This window comes from Colossoma macropomum, unplaced genomic scaffold, assembly GCF_904425465.1.
Source record: "Colossoma macropomum unplaced genomic scaffold, Colossoma_macropomum, whole genome shotgun sequence".
Lineage (NCBI taxonomy): Eukaryota > Metazoa > Chordata > Actinopteri > Characiformes > Serrasalmidae > Colossoma > Colossoma macropomum.
In genome coordinates this window covers 49,620,369-49,637,654 of record NW_023494789.1, presented here as the reverse complement: position 1 = coordinate 49,637,654, position 17,286 = coordinate 49,620,369, and the positions used below count along the sequence as shown (strand labels likewise).

Sequence of the window (17,286 nt, the reverse complement as noted above, 5' to 3'; positions counted from 1 at the left end):
TGAAGCTCTGGTCAAAAGAGCACAGCAGCGCATGCACTTCCTGAGACGGATGAAAAGAGCACACCTCCCCCCTCTGATTCTCACTACCTTCTACAGAGGCACTGTAGAGAGCATACTGACGAGTTGCATCTCTGTCTGGGCAGGAGCCTGCAGCACCTCTGACTGGAAGTCTCTGCAGAGGGTGGTAAGGACAGCAGAGAGAATTATTGGGACTTCACTTCCTCCCATACAGGACATTGCAAAAAGTCTCTGTCTGACCAGAGCTCAGAACATAAACAGAGACCCCTCCCACCCCCACCATGGACTGTTCTCGCTGCTAGCCTCTGGAAAGAGGTTCCGAAGTCTTTGAAGCAGAACAGCCAGGTTCAAAAACAGCTTCTTCCCACATGCAACAAGACTGCTGAACTCTAAATAAATGTTTACATGTTTACATATGCACCACACTCTGCACTACATTGAACTTTGCACTACATTTTATTACTTATAATTCTCCCTGATCTACACTGAGTCTATGCAACATAATTTTGTTCTAATGTGCACTGTACGGTGTAAATTTGAATGACAATAAAGTCTGTCTAAGTCTAAGTCTAAGTCAACCAATAAAATGACCAAATTTAATTGATAATTAGCAGATTAGATTTAGTCAGGCTTAAACATAGCTATCCTTTTTGAATAGAAAGCTCACTCATATTCATTACTATCAGTGTAACATTGCCACAATGTTTCTACAAGCATACCAGACCATGACCAAATAACAAAAAAAAAAATATATATAATGCTGCATTTACACTGCTCCAGAGGCATAGCACTACATCAAATCCCATTTGTTTTCTTGGGGGAGCTCTGGTTCTGGGGTCTGGAGGATGCGGAGCATCAAAAAAAGTTGAGCAGAGTTGAAATTTTGGAAATGAATCCAGTCAACCCAATGCATCTACCTAATCAGGAGAAGGTGGTGATTGCATGAATGTCAATGTATGAAACATTGATTCCTCATTTCAAACATTTCCATGCGACATGGAAGGATGACAGCAAAAGATCATATAAACACAAATGTTTACCTCCAAATTTTACAATCCAAGTGGGACTGTTTAAATGGTAATAAACTGAAATTACTGGTGATGCCTGTTTTCTGATGACGATTTTGGATTGTCTTCCAGCCCAAACCAGAGCATCTAATGCTCTATTTCCAGTGAGTAAACTGGACAAATTTCATGCTAAGCTTTTTTGATAATTCACCTGTAAGCTCAGATCAAGCTAAGATCTCGTTCCTCATCTCTAGTTTATCAGACAAAGCCTTAGAATGGGTTAAGCCAGTTGGCCCCATACTCACAATACGTCTTATGCTAATTTTTTGAAAAAATTTAGAACTGTTACTAACCAAATGACATCAGGTTAACCATTCAGTAGTAGACTACACTTTGGAACTCACTGCCAGCAGTGGATGCAACTTTATCCAAGTTTATCCCCTCACTCAAGAAGAAGAACGATCTATGGACACCTATATCCAAGAAGCCCTTGATCAGGGATTCATCAGGCCTTCCACTTCCCTGCTGCCTCTGGATTCTTTTTTGTTAAGAAAAAGGATGGAGGTCTCCACCCATGTATTGACTATAGGGGTTGAAACCAGATCACAAAAACTCACCCATATCCTCTTCCCCTTGACGACATAGCTTTGGACCAATTGAAAGGTGCGAAGTACTTCACTAAATTAGATTTGAGAAGCGCTTACAACCTGATCAGAATCAAGGAAGTAGATGAGTGGAAGACTGAGGTTGTGACCACTAGGGGGTACTATGAATACTTAGTCATGCCTTTTGGTCTCTCTAATGCCCCCTTGGTCTTTCAAGCTTTCATTAATGATGTGCTCAGAAACATGCTGGGCAAATACACCATCACATTCATTGAAAACATTATGGTGTATTCCACTGACTTAGAATCCCATGTTAAACATGTCCATGCTGTCCTAAAAAGGCTCCTTGAAAATAATTTGTTTGTCAAAGGAGAGAAATGCGAATTTCACATTCAATTAGTTTCGTTTTTGGGTTATGTTATCAGTTCCAATGGGGTCATCATGGATGATGAGAAGGTATAAGCAGTCATTAACTGGCCAACGCTGGTATCCGTAAAAAAGCCTCAGAGATTCCTAGGTTTTGCTATTTTTTATCGATGATTCATTTGAGACTTTAGCAGTATTGTCACTCACCTTACTATGCTACTCAAAGAAACCCAAAAAACGTAGTTGGACCACACAGGCAGAGAATGCTTCTAGAGACCTTAAAGAAGCGCTCACTACAGCCCCAAAATTAAAGCACCCTAACCCACTAGGGCCCATTGTTGTAGAAGTAGATGCTTCTGAGGCTGGGATAGGAGCAGTTCTCTCCCAACATTCTGGCAATCCTCCAAAATTGCACCCAGTAGCCTTCTACTCCCACAAACTGACACCCACCAAGAATTATGGCATAGCAGATCATGAGCTACTGGCTGTCAGACTCACACTAGAAAATGGTAACACTGGCTGGAGGGAGATAATCACCTGTTTGCTGTATTAACTGATCATAAGAACCTTGAATATCTACGCAGTGCGAAACGACTAAATGCTCGACAAGCCTGGTGGTCTCTCTTCTTCTCAGGGTCCAAGTTCAGTATTACGTATCGTCCCGGTTCTAGAAACACAAAAGCAGATGCCCTGACTCAAATGTACCAAGTCGAAACTGTAAATCCAGACTGTTCAGATCCTGGACCTATCCTATCATCTAATATGACTGTCTTCTTTCCGCTGGGAAATAGATGAATAAATTGAAAGGGTGTTAGAGAACACTCAAGTTCCCAGTCAGTGCCCCCCTGAAAAGCTTTATGTTCCCCCACAGTTTCGAGACAAACTAATCACTCAGGCCCATTCTGCTCTTACTACGGGTCAACAACTGTTATCCAACAGATACTGGTGGGAAACTATGATAAAAGACATTCACATTTTCGTTGCCTCAGGTACTACATGCTCACAGTGTAAAACTCCCAAGACCTTACATGCTGGAAAACTCATCCCCTTACCAATTCCCATCTGATCATCACATCACCGGTCACATTTAGCTGTGGATTTTGTCACTGGCGTACCTAGGTCACAGGGGTTCACTACCATCCTTACCATTATTAATACGTTTTCACGTAGTGTCAGATTTTTTCCATTCCCTTCAATTCCCACAGCTTTCCAAACAGCTGAAGCCTTGTTTAATCAGATTTTTCGGTTCTTCGGAATTCCAGAGGACATTCTTTCAGACAGGGGTCACCAATTTACCTCCCAAGTCTGGTCTGCATTCTTTGAACACATAGGGGTCTCCACAAGTCTGACATCCGGATATCACCCTCAGTCTAACAGACAATGCGAACATATGAATCAAGAATTAGGAACAATTCTCTGAATGTTCTGTCATAACAACCCCACTGACTGGTCTAGATTCCTACTCTGGCCAGGAATAGCACAAAACTCACTCATTAGTTCTGCTACCAGAATTACCCCTTTTCAGTGTGTTCTCGGTTATCAGCTTCCAATAGCACAATGGACAGGTGTGACCACGAGTGCACCAGCGGTCGACAATTGGATGCAGCAGAGTGAGAGGGTCTGGCAGGAGACAAATCAGAGGATAGAGGTTGCACTACAATGTAACAAGGTGCAGGCCGATTGTCACAGAGGAGAGACACCAGTATACCAACCTGGTGATCATGTGTGGCTCTCTACAAGGGACTTCAGAGCAATGGAGGGAAGTAAAAAGCTGCAGCCCAAGTACATTGGTCCATTTAAGGTCCTCAAATGCATCAATGATGTAACATGTAAGTTAGACTTACCTCCCTGTTATAGAGTTTCTCACTCATTCCATGTATCTCTTCTTAAACCTGTCGTTCCAGGGCCTTTGGATGAGGCTACGCTTGATGTCACACCGCCCCCTCTGGAGGAGATAGATGGAGCACCCACTTTCGCTGTCCGACGGTTGCTGAACTCCTGGAGACATGGAGGTGAACTCCAGTACCTCATGGACTGGGAGGGATACGGCCCCAAGGAGCAGTGTTGGGTCTCTGCATGTGATATCCTGAATCCAGGTTAGATCGCTGACTTTCACATTCAACATCCGGATAAACCTGCTCCTCGGCCTAGGGGTCTTCCGCAGGTCTGCTCCTGTTCGGATCTCCGGTCGTGGGCGTGGTGGTCGTCCTGACCGGCCTTGCTCTGAGGCCACCCCGGACTCTTGTGGGGGAAGGTGGTGCTGTCACTCCTTCCTTCAGCTCTGAGGTCTCCTTGGACTCCATTTCCCAGAACCCTCTAGGGGATTACGTGACTCACATGACTCCTGACCCTGCCTCATGCTCCAACATTAGTTAGTATTAGTATATAGTCTGGCTTTTAGACTTAGTTGTTGCAAGGTGTTGCTTCTTTCTACGGCTACTGAGAGTTTTTCTTTCCATTGTTTGTATTCCTGGTTCTGACTCATTCTTCCTGTTTTTCAACTTTGCCTTTTTGCCTAACCCCTTTTGGACTGTTTGCCTGGTTATGTTTGTGTTTTTGTATCTCCTGTCTTTTTTGGATGCAACCCATGCCTGTTTTCTGACGACGATATTGGATTGTGACTTCAACAGTAAAGCCTCTCATTCTCCTTTTACCCGTGAGCATCTGAGTTATTCTGCCATGTTACACATATTATGCTGACTTTTTAATTATAAAAAAATAAAATAAAATGAAATAAATGCTGACTTAGCAAGACTACATTTAAATTTAATTTTACAGGGAACACTCTACTATTATGAAAGGATTTTTGCGACTTTATGTAGCCAACTGAAGAAGGATGATGCTTTCACCTGCACAGCCACACTAGACCAGTGTAAATGCAGTGTAAGTTTCTAGGACATCACACCACAGAGTATTCAATGGATTGGGAGCTGAACACCAACAGAATGCCTCCTGTGTCCCAGCACCAAAAGGGACTAAGTGTTCAACTACTCCAGGGATGTATGGTTTTTACCCACCTTGGCTCAGATAATGGGTCAAAGTTTAAGCTACAGACATGATACACATATCAAACACTCATCAGACCTCGCTCTAACTAGCCAGCGTGACGTCAGCATCGGCGAGTAATCCAGTTAGAAAAACACCAAAAATCCTGATATTATTGTTCTGCTTTTCGCCTTTATATTCCAAAGGGTTAAAACAGCAACATGATTCACACATCACAGCATTTAGCAGACTCTGCCCTCACTAACCAGAGTGATTTCATCCACCTGTGACCAACCAACAGCCAGCAATCCAGTTTCAGAAAGCACCCAAAATTCTCTCGCTACAGTTATAATATGTCTCTGCTTTTACCCTTCATGTTATAACAAAGGGTTAAAAATCGTGACATGATTCACAAATCAAAACATGCAGCAGACCCTGCCCTCACTAGCCAGAGTCAGAAAATCCATCCTTAACCAAATACCAGCCAAAAATCAAGCATTAAAAACAACCAAATGCACTGCCATTAGCTCTCTGTTTTAGCCTTAAGGCAACAAAAGTGTTAAAACAATGCAATTCACTCATCACAGCGATCAGCAGGACGTACCCTGTGTGTCCAGAGTGATGGAGCTGCAGTGAAGAATTGTTGAGTAATCCAGTTCAGAAAACCACCATTTAAATACTGCATTTATGTCCATGCAAATGCCCCATTTAAATCCCCACATCACGTGTATGATCTGAGGTCAGCGCTGATAATCAGACATTTACAGTTAAATATGGCTAATAATGACACAAAAAGCCAGGCTTAGGCACATATGAGACCATGTGCTCTCTACTGTTTCTGCACTGAGAGAATGGGGGGAACAGAGGGTGAGTTCCAATCCACAAGACTGAACACACTTCAATCTTTCCCACAAATTCAAAAACACAGACACTAAAACACATTTTAGTGAAAAATAAAGTAAATAACTGTTGAACACTAATGTTACAAAGTGTAAACTTGATAAAAGCCAGTGTGAAAAATAGTCACAGTGAAAAATGGCCTGAAATATTGCACCTCCTCACATAATTCTTGTTATTATTTCACAAAAAAATATAACAGTGGTTAAATGTGTAATATGTAATTGAATATACAGATGACAAAACATGATGTCTTGATATGAAAAATAATCAAATGAGCAATTGCATTTAGCAGATATCTTGCGTAATGACTGTTATTCGTGGAATCGAAGTTGGAGAACTATTGCTGTGAGGTTTTGCTTATGCTGTCTGCTAGATGGGCTGGTCAACTGTGCTGCCCTAAATTGAACCTATTAGTGTCCAAATTAATTAATCTACCCTTATTCAGAACTGCAGCCTGATAATACTTGGCTGATTCACATAGGAATAATCAGAAATGCTGCATTAGTAAGGCCTGCAACATAGTAGATGGTTCCCACCCATCCTTCTTCAGAATCTTTGCTCCCTTTCTATCTGGCAAAAGATAATGCATCTCAAAAATCTCACAGAGAGACACTTAAGATTACACTAAATACAAGTGTTCCTTTTTTTTTTCTGGAATCAAGTAGGGGGGCTGACCCTCTTGTCCTCAGCTTATATATAAGCACATAAAAAGGAATGTTTCCTTTCACAGGAGACTTAGGAGGTTAGGGCAAGTAAGCTTAAAAAGACCTGATGATTTGTTCACTGTCAAACCTTGTAACATTTAAATTTTTCTGAAGGCATATATTCTCTAACTTTACATAAACTGCAATAGTTTATCAATTACTGTTAAAAACTTAATAGGATATGCTTTAATATGGGATTAATATTAAATGTTGTCATCTTTTCCAAGGTTTACCAGCCTCATCCATGGAAAGTCTGTGGTACTAAAAGGAGCAAGTGATGAATTTCTCAACTTACAGCAACATCACCCAGACTAAAAGGGACCTGTACACGATAGCTGTGACCAAAAATGTGATTGTTGTAGCTTTGTACTTCTCCATCAACTACATTAACGGCACACTTGTCCACACTTTCCTCAAGCATGAGATCTTTAATGAGAATCCTCGATATATCCTCTTCATGCATATGGTCATCAATGATATGATCCAGCTAACAATTGCAGTCTTGATTCATGTAATTTCCTATGTCTTCTATATAATCAACGTGTCTTTCTGTGTCTTCCTTTTAATGATTGCACTGTTTACCACCCTCAACACTCCACTAAATCTGGCTGGCATGGCTGTGGAGCGCTACATTGCTATTTGTAACCCGTTACGCCACACACAGATTTGCACTGTGCGCAGGACATACGTCTTAATAGGACTGATTTGGGTCTTGGGGGCCATCACCATTCTTTCTGACCTGTTCTTTATCATGGCTACTGAGCCTTTATCATTCTTCCATTCTACCATCTACTGTAGTCGAGATTCCATGTTCCGCCATCCATACCTGGTGGAGAAGCGAAACATTTCACACCTGGTCTATCTGTCCTTTGTATGGTTTACTTTGGTCTATACCTACTTCAGGATCATGTTTACTGCCAAAGCCACTGGTGCAGATGCCCGGAAGGCCCGCAATACCATCCTCCTGCATGGTCTGCAGCTTCTGCTATGCATGTTTACGTACATTGGCCCACTAATCGAGAGTGTGTTGATTTCTCTCTTCCCCATGCTTTTAAATGATGTAAGGTTCACAATTTATATCTTTGTCCACATTTTGCCCAGGTTTATAAGTCCTATTGTGTATGGTTTGAGGGATCAGATGTTCTGCGCATATCTGAAAAAGCAACGGTGGTGTATTATGCTGAAAGAAAGAAATCATAGACAAACACAACCCTCCTAAATGAACCACCACTTTTGCCAGTGTGGCTTTCAAAAGTAAGATTATTTGAACATTAAGAGACTGTAAAGAAACCATCAAATTTGTATTATCTATGTGTAAGGTTTTAGAGGATTTTGTGTATCCTTGGTAATGTTTTGCAGTGGTGTACACTACAGTGGTGTAAAAAATTATGCAAACAGTAATTTTGTGGAGTCTTCAGCACTGATTTCATAAATATGTGATTAAAACTGTGTTTGTCAGTTATTTTACATGGCTAGTATTTATTATTAGTATTTCTTTATTATATCCTTTCCCTATTATACCTATCTTTTACAATCAACTGTAAATTGTAAATCACACATTTTTTGCACTGTGTTGTGGTAAACTGTATAAACTGAGAACTGGTTCAGTTTACTGCTCTTGGGAGCTCATAACAGTTCACACCTAATGAGAGAATTCAACATCAGAACATGCTTTCATGTTTTTCTAGCAGCACCTCAGCATCATGCTGTCCACATAATCTGCCTGTTTTAATGTTTGGACAGATGCTCATATCAGCTTCTGCTAATAACAGCAGATGAGCAGTAAAATAATAACGAAGATTTGTGTTTTAATTTTGGCAGATGGATTGCTGAATGTATTTTTGGCCAAGCAAGTGCAATCTGATCAGTAAATTCCAATTGATAAACCGGTCAAGAGCAGATATCAATTGTGGTGGGGTGGGGGTGAATTAACCATTAAATTGTTTCTACAACATGACAGTCAAATGCCTTGAAAGTTAGCTATCTCACCAGACATTTCTATTGTTTTTTATTATTTTTTTAACACCATTACAAATTTTCAAGGGTTCATTACAAGATTTCTGTCACTTAACTGAAATGGAGTGTAATGATTTTCACTGGTCATAGTTCAGTGACAGCACTCACAGAAAACAAAGCAGATTTTATTATTTTATTAAATTTGGTACAATACACATATAATACATATATGCCCAATAGACACCTATACATTGCACCCATATGAGCTTGTTGGACAACCCATTCCAAAACCATGGGGATTAATTTGGATTTGCCCTGAGAGAAAGTCTGGGTCAAAAGTTTTGTTCCAATTCCTCTCAAAGGTGTTAGGTAGGGTTGAGATCAGGGCTCTGTGCAGGCCACTGGAGTTCCTCCACACTAAACTCATCAAACCATGTCTTTATGGAACTCACTTTGTGCACAGGCACACAGGAATGCTGGAACAGGAAAGGGTCTTCCCCAAACTGCTGCTACAAAGCTGGAAGCATATAACTGTCTAAAATGTCTTTGCATGCTGTAGCATTAACATCACCCTTCACTGGAACTAAAGAGCCCAAACCCTAAAAACCAGCCCCAGCCTATTATCCCTTTACCCCAACTTTACTGTTGGCACTATGCACTCTGATAAGTAGCATTCTCCTGGCATCTGCAAAATCCAGATTTATCTATCAGACTGCCAGATAGTAAAGCATGATTCATAACTCCAGAGAGCACATGTTCCAGAGTCCAGTGGCACCACTCCACCCCAACACTTGGCATTATGCACTTTGATCTCAGGGTTGTGTGTAGCTGCTCGGTCATGAAAACATATTTCACAAAGCTCCTGCCGTGTTTTTTTGCTGATGTTGCTTCCAGAGGCAGTTTGAAGCTCTGTAGTGAGTGATTCAGCAGACACTCAGGCCCCACTCTGTGAGTTTGCATGGTCTACCACATTGTGGCTGAGCTGTTTTTGCTCCTAGACACTTCTAAAGTCTGGAACCCATAGACATCAACAGATGTTGGGTTTTCTCCCTGGTGTTGCTCTGCCAGTTTCCTGCAAGTATCTTCAGTTCCTGCTTTTTCTTGGGGCATTTTACCTTCAGTTTTGCCTTCAGTGATTGAAAGCCATGCTCGATTGGATTGAGGTCAGGTGATTGATTTGGCCATTGCAGAGCATCCTAGCTCTTTTCCTTAAAAAAGCCTTAGGTTGCATTTGCATTATGCTTCAGGTCATTGTCCATCTGCACTGTAAGGCACCGTTGAAGTATTTGGCCTGTGCTTGCACACAGAGGAATTAGGCCTCCGCATTTAACCCATCCATGCAGTGAAACACCCACATACATGCACACAAGTGAACACACACACTAGGGGGCAGTGAGTACACCTGCCCGGAGTGGTGGGCAGCCTTATCCACAGTGCCCGGGGAACAGTTGGGGGTTAGGTGCCTTGCTCAAGGGCACTTCAGTCATGTCCTGTCGGCTCAGGGGATCGAGCCGGCGACCCTCTGGTCACAAGGCTGGTTCCCTAACCTCTAGCCCACAACTTGTCTGAATTTAAGCAGACAATATAGCCATATACATTTCAGAAATCATCCTGCTGTTTTTATCTGCAATCAAATCATTAGTAAACACAAGGGTACCATTTCCACCATGCTTGACAGATGAAGTGAAGCTTTGGATCATTAGCAGTCCCTTCTTTTCTCCGTACTCATCTGTTCCTAACATTCTGATACAAGTTGATCCTTGTCTCATCTGTCCATAAAATTTTTTACTCTTACTCGCTCTGCCCCAACACACTAGTGCAGCTGATTAAAACCACAAAAATACTATCCATTGCATGCATCAGCAGTGGTGTTTGAAGGATTCTGGCCAACAGTGCGGTAAAGACATGGGCACTCACTGTGGGTATGACAGAGGATATGCTGGTGCTTTTGCTAATGGGTTTTTCTTCAAAAGGTGCCCCTAAGAGACAGCTGGGGCCAAAGTTGGCTGGAAAGAGGCGAACAGTGCTGCTGGCAGAAGGCAGAATTAGAGCCTGACCACCAGATGTGAAGGTGAGGTCCCCAAGGCACTAACTTCTTCTCTACTCTATTTCATCAGGTCCAGAAAGAGAATGCCTTCACATGCGAGCAGAAAATAGATGACTGGCTGAAAAATGTCTGGAAAAACATGCTGAAAATTGAGGGTGAACACAGGGCTGGTGGTTGGCTAACAATGGAATATTTAAACATCAGATCATGCTGATGCATAGTGGCATCCTGTATTATGTGACTCCACAGAGGGGTGAGTTATATAAAGTGCTGGTACTTTGATCTAAGATTGATGTGATAATGCATCTAGCTCACATGAACATGCTAAGGAAAATAAGAGACAGGCTTTATTGGCCCTCAGTGGTAGCAGAAGTCAAAAAACTTATGTCAAACATTTGCTGTGGGTCAGCATACCGGTCAGCGTACCTTCCCTAGGAAACCACCACCCACATCTCTCATTCTCTTGCCTTTCAATGGGGATGGATCTGGTGGGGCCACTGCTGAAATCTCCCCAGGTTCATAAATACACCTTCCTGGGCTATGCTATGTGCTACCTGGAAGCACCGCCACTGTGGAAAGCCACCACAAAATTTGTTGCCTATGACAGACTGATCTGCTGTTTGATCATGGAACACGTCCATGACCTCCCCCTTCCATACATGCTCACTGAAGAGTGAAAAAAACCCACAGGCCCTCACAAGGTTCAAGCCTTTTGAGAACCCCCTCAATTGTCACTGTCCTCAAGGTCTTCTGAATGTCACTAAGCATGTGTGGGAAAGCCAGCCTTTCCTATCTGTAAAAGAACACATGGAGGAGGCCCAAAAAGGATCAACAATTGCCCTGCGTGGCTTCAGTAGCTCCAGCCATAACATTGTGTTATGGGGCCGTATTACAGAAACCTATGAACTTTAGAACTGCTGTGCTGTAATAGCTTCTGTCCTAAATTCAGTTCTAAATGAAGTTGTCATGGTGACTAAACAGATAGGATTTCAGAATGAAATTTCTGTAATACAGCCCCAGGTTCTGGTCCCCATCTTGAACTGCAAATTTCTCACCACCTGACAGGGTCACTATACAGTCACAGAGACTCCAACAGCTAGATAAGTGTCCAACAGCTAGATAAAAGAAAACCTGATGGCAGTTGGTGTTTCTGCGATGACTTAGGAAAACTCCATAACATCGTAGTATTTAACTATTACCCCCTACTGCACATTGAGGGACCTCATCAACCAGCTGGGAAAAGCCTGGATCGTTAGCATGCTGGATTTCATCAAGGACTACCAGTATGTGTCACTCATCCCTGACGTCAGATTCAAGACTGCTTTTTCCACATCCAGTAGGCAGTGGCATTTCTGAGTTCTCATGTTCTGCCTGCATGGAGCTTCACATATCAAAGGTTGATGGACACTGTGCTGAGACCATGTTAGAAATATGCCGCAGCCTACGGTTAGATCTGGATGATTTCACTGTCGACTTTGAGACGTGAGCCAAGCACCTTTTCCATTTGGGATGGGTTTTGAATACCAGCCAAGGGCACATTCCAACATTCCAACAACGCTGCCAAATGGCACCTAGCTCTGTCTGAAGCACAGCACCGCAACCACAGATGAAACATTCAAACAGTTAAAGGCTTAAGTTCTACACAACCCTGATTCCAGAAGACTTTCCTTGTGTAGAGAGATGCCTCCGTTATCGGATTTGGGGCCATTCTTTTACAGGATTTAGACAGGAAAGATTACAAAGCCCTCCTTATTAGCCACAAGCCTAGTTTGCCACAGTCAAAAGTGTAGCCTTAGCGATCAAGTGGGCTGTAGAAGAGTTAAGATATTACCTAACTGCTTGTATGTTTGTCCTAATCACTGATCATGTTCCCTTACAGTGGATGGTACAGGCAGAAGACACTGTCAGAGTGATGCATTTGTCTCTCTTTGCAGAATTATAATTTCCAGGTGGGGCATCGCACTGAATTAGAACATGGAAATGCTGATGGCCTGTCAGCATTCAGCATTCAACACCATCATCCCTCAGCAGCTGATTGGAAAACTGAGCCTGCTGGGCCTGAACACCTCCCTTTGTAACTGGGTCCTGGATTTCCTGACCAAGAGACCTCAGTTAGTCAAGATAGGTAATAACATCTCCAGCACCACCACACTGAGCACCGGTGCCCCTCAGGGCTGTGTGCTTAGTCCGCTGCTGTTTACCCTGCTGACTCATGACTGTACTGCAAAGTACAGCTCAAACCACATCATCAAGTTTGCTGATGACACGACTGTGGTGGGTCTGATCAGCAAGAATAATGAGTCAGCGTACAGAGAGGAGGTGCAGCAGCTAAGTGGTGCTAACTGGGGCTAACTGACTGGTGCGGAACCAACAACCTGTCTCTGAATGTAGACAAAACTAAGGAGATGGTTGTTGACTTACGGAGAGTGTGAGGTGACCACCGCTCACTTAACATCGCTGGCTCTGCTGTGGAAATCATCAGGAGCACCAAGTTCCTCGGTGTCCACATCACAGAGAACCTCACCTGGTCCCTCAACACCAACTTAAAAGCCAAGAGAGCCCAGCAGCGCCTCTACTTCCTGCGGACACTGAAGAAGGCTCATCTCCTCCCTCCCATCCTCACTATGTTCTACAGGGGGACTGTGGAGAGCATCCTGAGCAGCTGCATCATCGCCTGGTTTGGGAATTGCACCACCTCTGACCGCAAGACCCTACAGCGTATAGTGAGGACAGCTGAGAGGATCATCAGGGTCTCTCTCCCCTCCATCATGGACATCTACACCACACGTTGTATCCGCAAAGCCACCAGCATTGTGGACGACCCCATCCATCCCTCACATGGACTTTTTTCACTGCTGCCGTCTGGCAGAAGGTACCGGAGCATCCGTGCCATCACTGCCAGACTCTGCAACAGCTTTGTTCCTCAAGCAATCAGGTTTTTAAATTCACAAGGACTGAACTAAACCACCCCCCCCACACACACACCTCTTTTGACACACTACTTGCACTATCTGGAACACTGCTGCTAATACTGTGTTTACATGGTTTTACTACCTCAGTAACTGCTGTGCTCATGTATGTTTACTGACTGTGTAAACTTGCAGATCACAGCATGTTAAATATCTCTGCGCCTTATTTCCACTACCTCATGCACAGAAATGAGTGCTGTGTCGGTGCTGCACTGTCCTGTCTGTTTACTGTGTCTAATGTCTGTTTAATTTATTGTATTTATTGTATTGTTTCTAGCTTAATTTTTTGTTTGCACACTTATGTCTGCACATTCGCACTTTGTACTTTTTGTTCCTTGTTGCACCTTGTTCCTGGAGGAATGTAATTTCACTCCACTGTGTATTTGTACATAGATGGAATGACAATAAAAGCCTCTTGACCTGACTTGCTGCCCACTGGGGTCGGGGTCAGTTCTGGGGGGCAGATTAAGCAGCCTGAGGAAACACAAGTATGAGCCTCCCTAGATTTTCCACCTGCTCTATGTGCAGACGCAGTGCGGAGTGTCCCTACCATGCACAGCTGGCGGCTGCTGATGGACCACAGCTGAATTCAGACAGACGGAGGCATAAAAATACCTTCCCACCTCTTTTTTATACTCTCCAGTATAAATTCATCAGTTCTCATTGAACTCTTGGTCTCTGTGTGTGGTTAGCCCAATTCAATGGTTCCATTTACACAAACTTTTTTGGACAGCACAGGGCCCTATATGTGAGGCGCTAACTACGTTTAACAGTAGGAATATTATACCAACATTCAAACATTCCAAATGCAAAGGCCACATTGAAATCAACTGTATACCTATCATCTGCTTGCTGGTCAGTGAAACAATGACAGAAAATTGGATGCAAATACACTATATTGCCAAAAGTATTCGCTCATCTGCCTTCACATGCATATGAACCTGAGTGACATTCCATTCCATAGGGTTTAATATGATGTTGGCCCACCCTTTTAGCTATAACAGCTTTAACTCTTCTGGGAAGGCTTTCCACAAGGTTTATGGGAAGACCATTCTTCCAGAGGTCTTGAGGTCTGACACTGATGTTGGACGAGAAGGCCTGGCTCACAGTCTCCGCTCTAATTCATCCCAAAGGTGTTCTATGGGGTTGAGGTCAGGACTCTGTGCAGGCCAGTCAAGTTCTTCCACACCAAAGTCACTCATCCATGTCTTTACAGACCTTGCTTTGTGCACTGGTGCGCAGTCATGTTGGAAGGGTCTTTCCCCAAACTGTTTCCACAAATTTGGGAGCATGAAATTGTCCAAACTCTGTTGGTGCTGAAGCATTAAGAGTTCCTTTCACTGGAACTAAGGGGCCAAGCCCAACTCCTGAAAAACAACCCCATGCCATAATCCCACCTCCACCAAACTTTACACTTGGCACAATGCAGTCAGACAAGTACCGTTCTTCTGGCAACCGCTAAACCCAGACTCGGCCATCAGATTGCCAGACAGAGAAGCGTGACTCGTCACTCCAGAGAACACATCTCCACTGCTCTAGAGTCCAGTGGCGGCACTTTACACCACTGCATTCAACGCTTTGCATTGCGCTTGGTAATGGAAGGCTTGGATGCAGCCGCTCGGCCATGGAAACCCATTCCATGAAGCTCTGTATGCACTGTTCTTGAGCTAATCTGAAAGCCACATGAAGTTTGGAGGTCTGTAGCGATTGACTCTGCAGAAAGTTGGCAACCTCTATGCGCCTCAGCATCCACTGACCCCGCTCTGTCATTTTATGTGGCCTACCACTTTGTGGCTGAGTTGCTGTCATTCACGCAGAAAGGTAATGTAAATTACAGTTGAAAACTAATGTTACAAAGTGTAAACTTGATAAAAGGAAGCATGAAAGACAGGCCTGGAATATTCCACCTCCTCACATAATTCTTGTTATTATCTCACAAAAACATAAAAATAGTTAAATGTGTAATACTTAGATGAATATATGAAGGACAAAACATGATGTCTTAACATGAAAAATTATTAAATGAGCAATTACATTAGGCAGATATCTTGCGTAATGACTTATTTTTGTAACTGAAGAAAAGAACTATGGCTGTGAGGTTTTGCTTATGCTGTCTGCTAGATAGGCTGGTCAACTGTGCTGCCCTAAATTGAATCTATTAGTGTCCAAAATAATTAATCTACTTTTATTGAGAATCACAGCCTTATAATTCAGTTCACATATGCACAATCAAAAATTCTCAATCAGTAAGGCCTGCAAAATAGTGGATGGTTCTCACCCACCCTTCTCCAGAATCTTTGCTCCCTTTCTATCTGGCAAAAGATAATGCATCTCATAAATCTCACAGAGAGACACTTAGGATTACACTTAGGAGCAGTGCTGCCTGTTTTTTTTCTCTGGAATCAGGTTAGGGGGCTGACCCTCTTGTCCTCAGCTTCTATATAAGCACTTGTAAAGAAATGTTTCCTTTCACAAGAGACTTAGGAGGTTAGGGCAAGTAAGCTTTAAAAGACCTGATGATTTGTTCACTGTCAAACATTTCAATTTTTCTGATGACACATATTCTCTAACATTATATACACTGCAATAGTTTGTTATTATTTACTGTTATTATTGTTAAAAAAAAGAAAAAAACATAATAGGATATGTTTTAATATGGGATTAATATTGAATTTTGCCATCTTTTTCAAGGTTTAACAGCCTCACTCAAGAAAAGTCTGTGGTACTAAAAGGAGCAAGTGATGAATTTCTCAACGTACAGCAACATCACCCAGACTAAAGTGAAGGACCCGTACACAATAACTGTGACCAAAAATGTGATTGTTGTGGCTTTGTACTTCTCCATCAACTACATTAATGGCACACTTGTCCACACTTTCCTCAAGCATGAGATCTTCAATGAGAATCCTCGATACATCCTTTTTATCCATATGGTCATCAACGACATGATCCAGCTAACAACTGCTGTGTTGCTTAATCTCATTTCCTACATTTTTTATACAATCAACGTGTCTTTCTGTGTCTTCCTTTTAATGATTGCAGTGTTCACCACCCTCAACACTCCACTAAATCTGGCCGGGATGGCTGTGGAGCGCTACATTGCTATTTGTAACCCGTTACGCCACACACAGATTTGCACTGTGCGCAGGACATACGTCTTAATAGGACTGATTTGGGTCTTGGGGGCCATCACCATTCTTCCTGATCTGTTCTTTCTGTTAGCCACTGAGCCTTTATCATTCTTTCTTTCTAACATCTACTGCAGTCGAGATTCCATGTTCCGCCATCCATACATGGTGGAGAAGAGAAACATTTCACACTTGGTCTATCTGTCTTTTGTATGGCTTACTTTGGTCTATACCTACTTCAGGATCATATTTACTGCCAAGGCTACTGGTGCAGACGCCCGGAAGGCCCGCAATACCATCCTCCTGCATGGCCTGCAGCTTCTGCTATGCATGTTTATGTACATTGGCCCACTAATCGAGAGTGTGTTGATTTCTCTCTTCCCCATGCTTTTACATGATGTACGATTTACAATTTATATCTTTGTCCACATTTTGCCCAGGTTTATAAGTCCTATTGTGTATGGTTTGAGGGATCAGATGTTCTGTGCATATCTGAAAAGACACCTGTGGTGTATTATGCTGAAAGAAAGTAAAAAAAGACAAACACAACCCTCCTAAATGAACCACCACTTGCCAGTGTGGCTTTCAAAAGTAAGATTAT

The 17,286-nt window shown here is 42.7% G+C and overlaps 2 protein-coding genes across 2 annotated transcripts; both read left to right on the top strand.

Annotated features, from left to right (window-relative positions):
- Window positions 1-6,862: 6,862 nt before the first annotated feature.
- On the top strand, window positions 6,863-7,804 carry LOC118807696 (odorant receptor 131-2-like). Its single transcript, XM_036569724.1, has one exon. It carries the CDS (start codon window positions 6,863-6,865, stop codon window positions 7,802-7,804), a length of 942 nt encoding a protein of 313 aa, XP_036425617.1.
- An 8,494-nt stretch (window positions 7,805-16,298) lies between these two features.
- On the top strand, window positions 16,299-17,243 carry LOC118807695 (odorant receptor 131-2-like). Its single transcript, XM_036569723.1, has one exon. The coding sequence runs from the start codon at window positions 16,299-16,301 to the stop codon at window positions 17,241-17,243; it is 945 nt and encodes a 314-aa protein (XP_036425616.1).
- The last annotated feature ends 43 nt before the right edge of the window (window positions 17,244-17,286 follow it).

Bases quoted from the DNA above. Each gene is read 5' to 3' on its own strand.
- LOC118807696 (XM_036569724.1), top strand. From the start codon at position 6,863: ATGAATTTCTCAACTTACAGCAACATCACCCAGACTAAAAGGGACCTG.
- LOC118807695 (XM_036569723.1), top strand. From the start codon at position 16,299: ATGAATTTCTCAACGTACAGCAACATCACCCAGACTAAAGTGAAGGAC.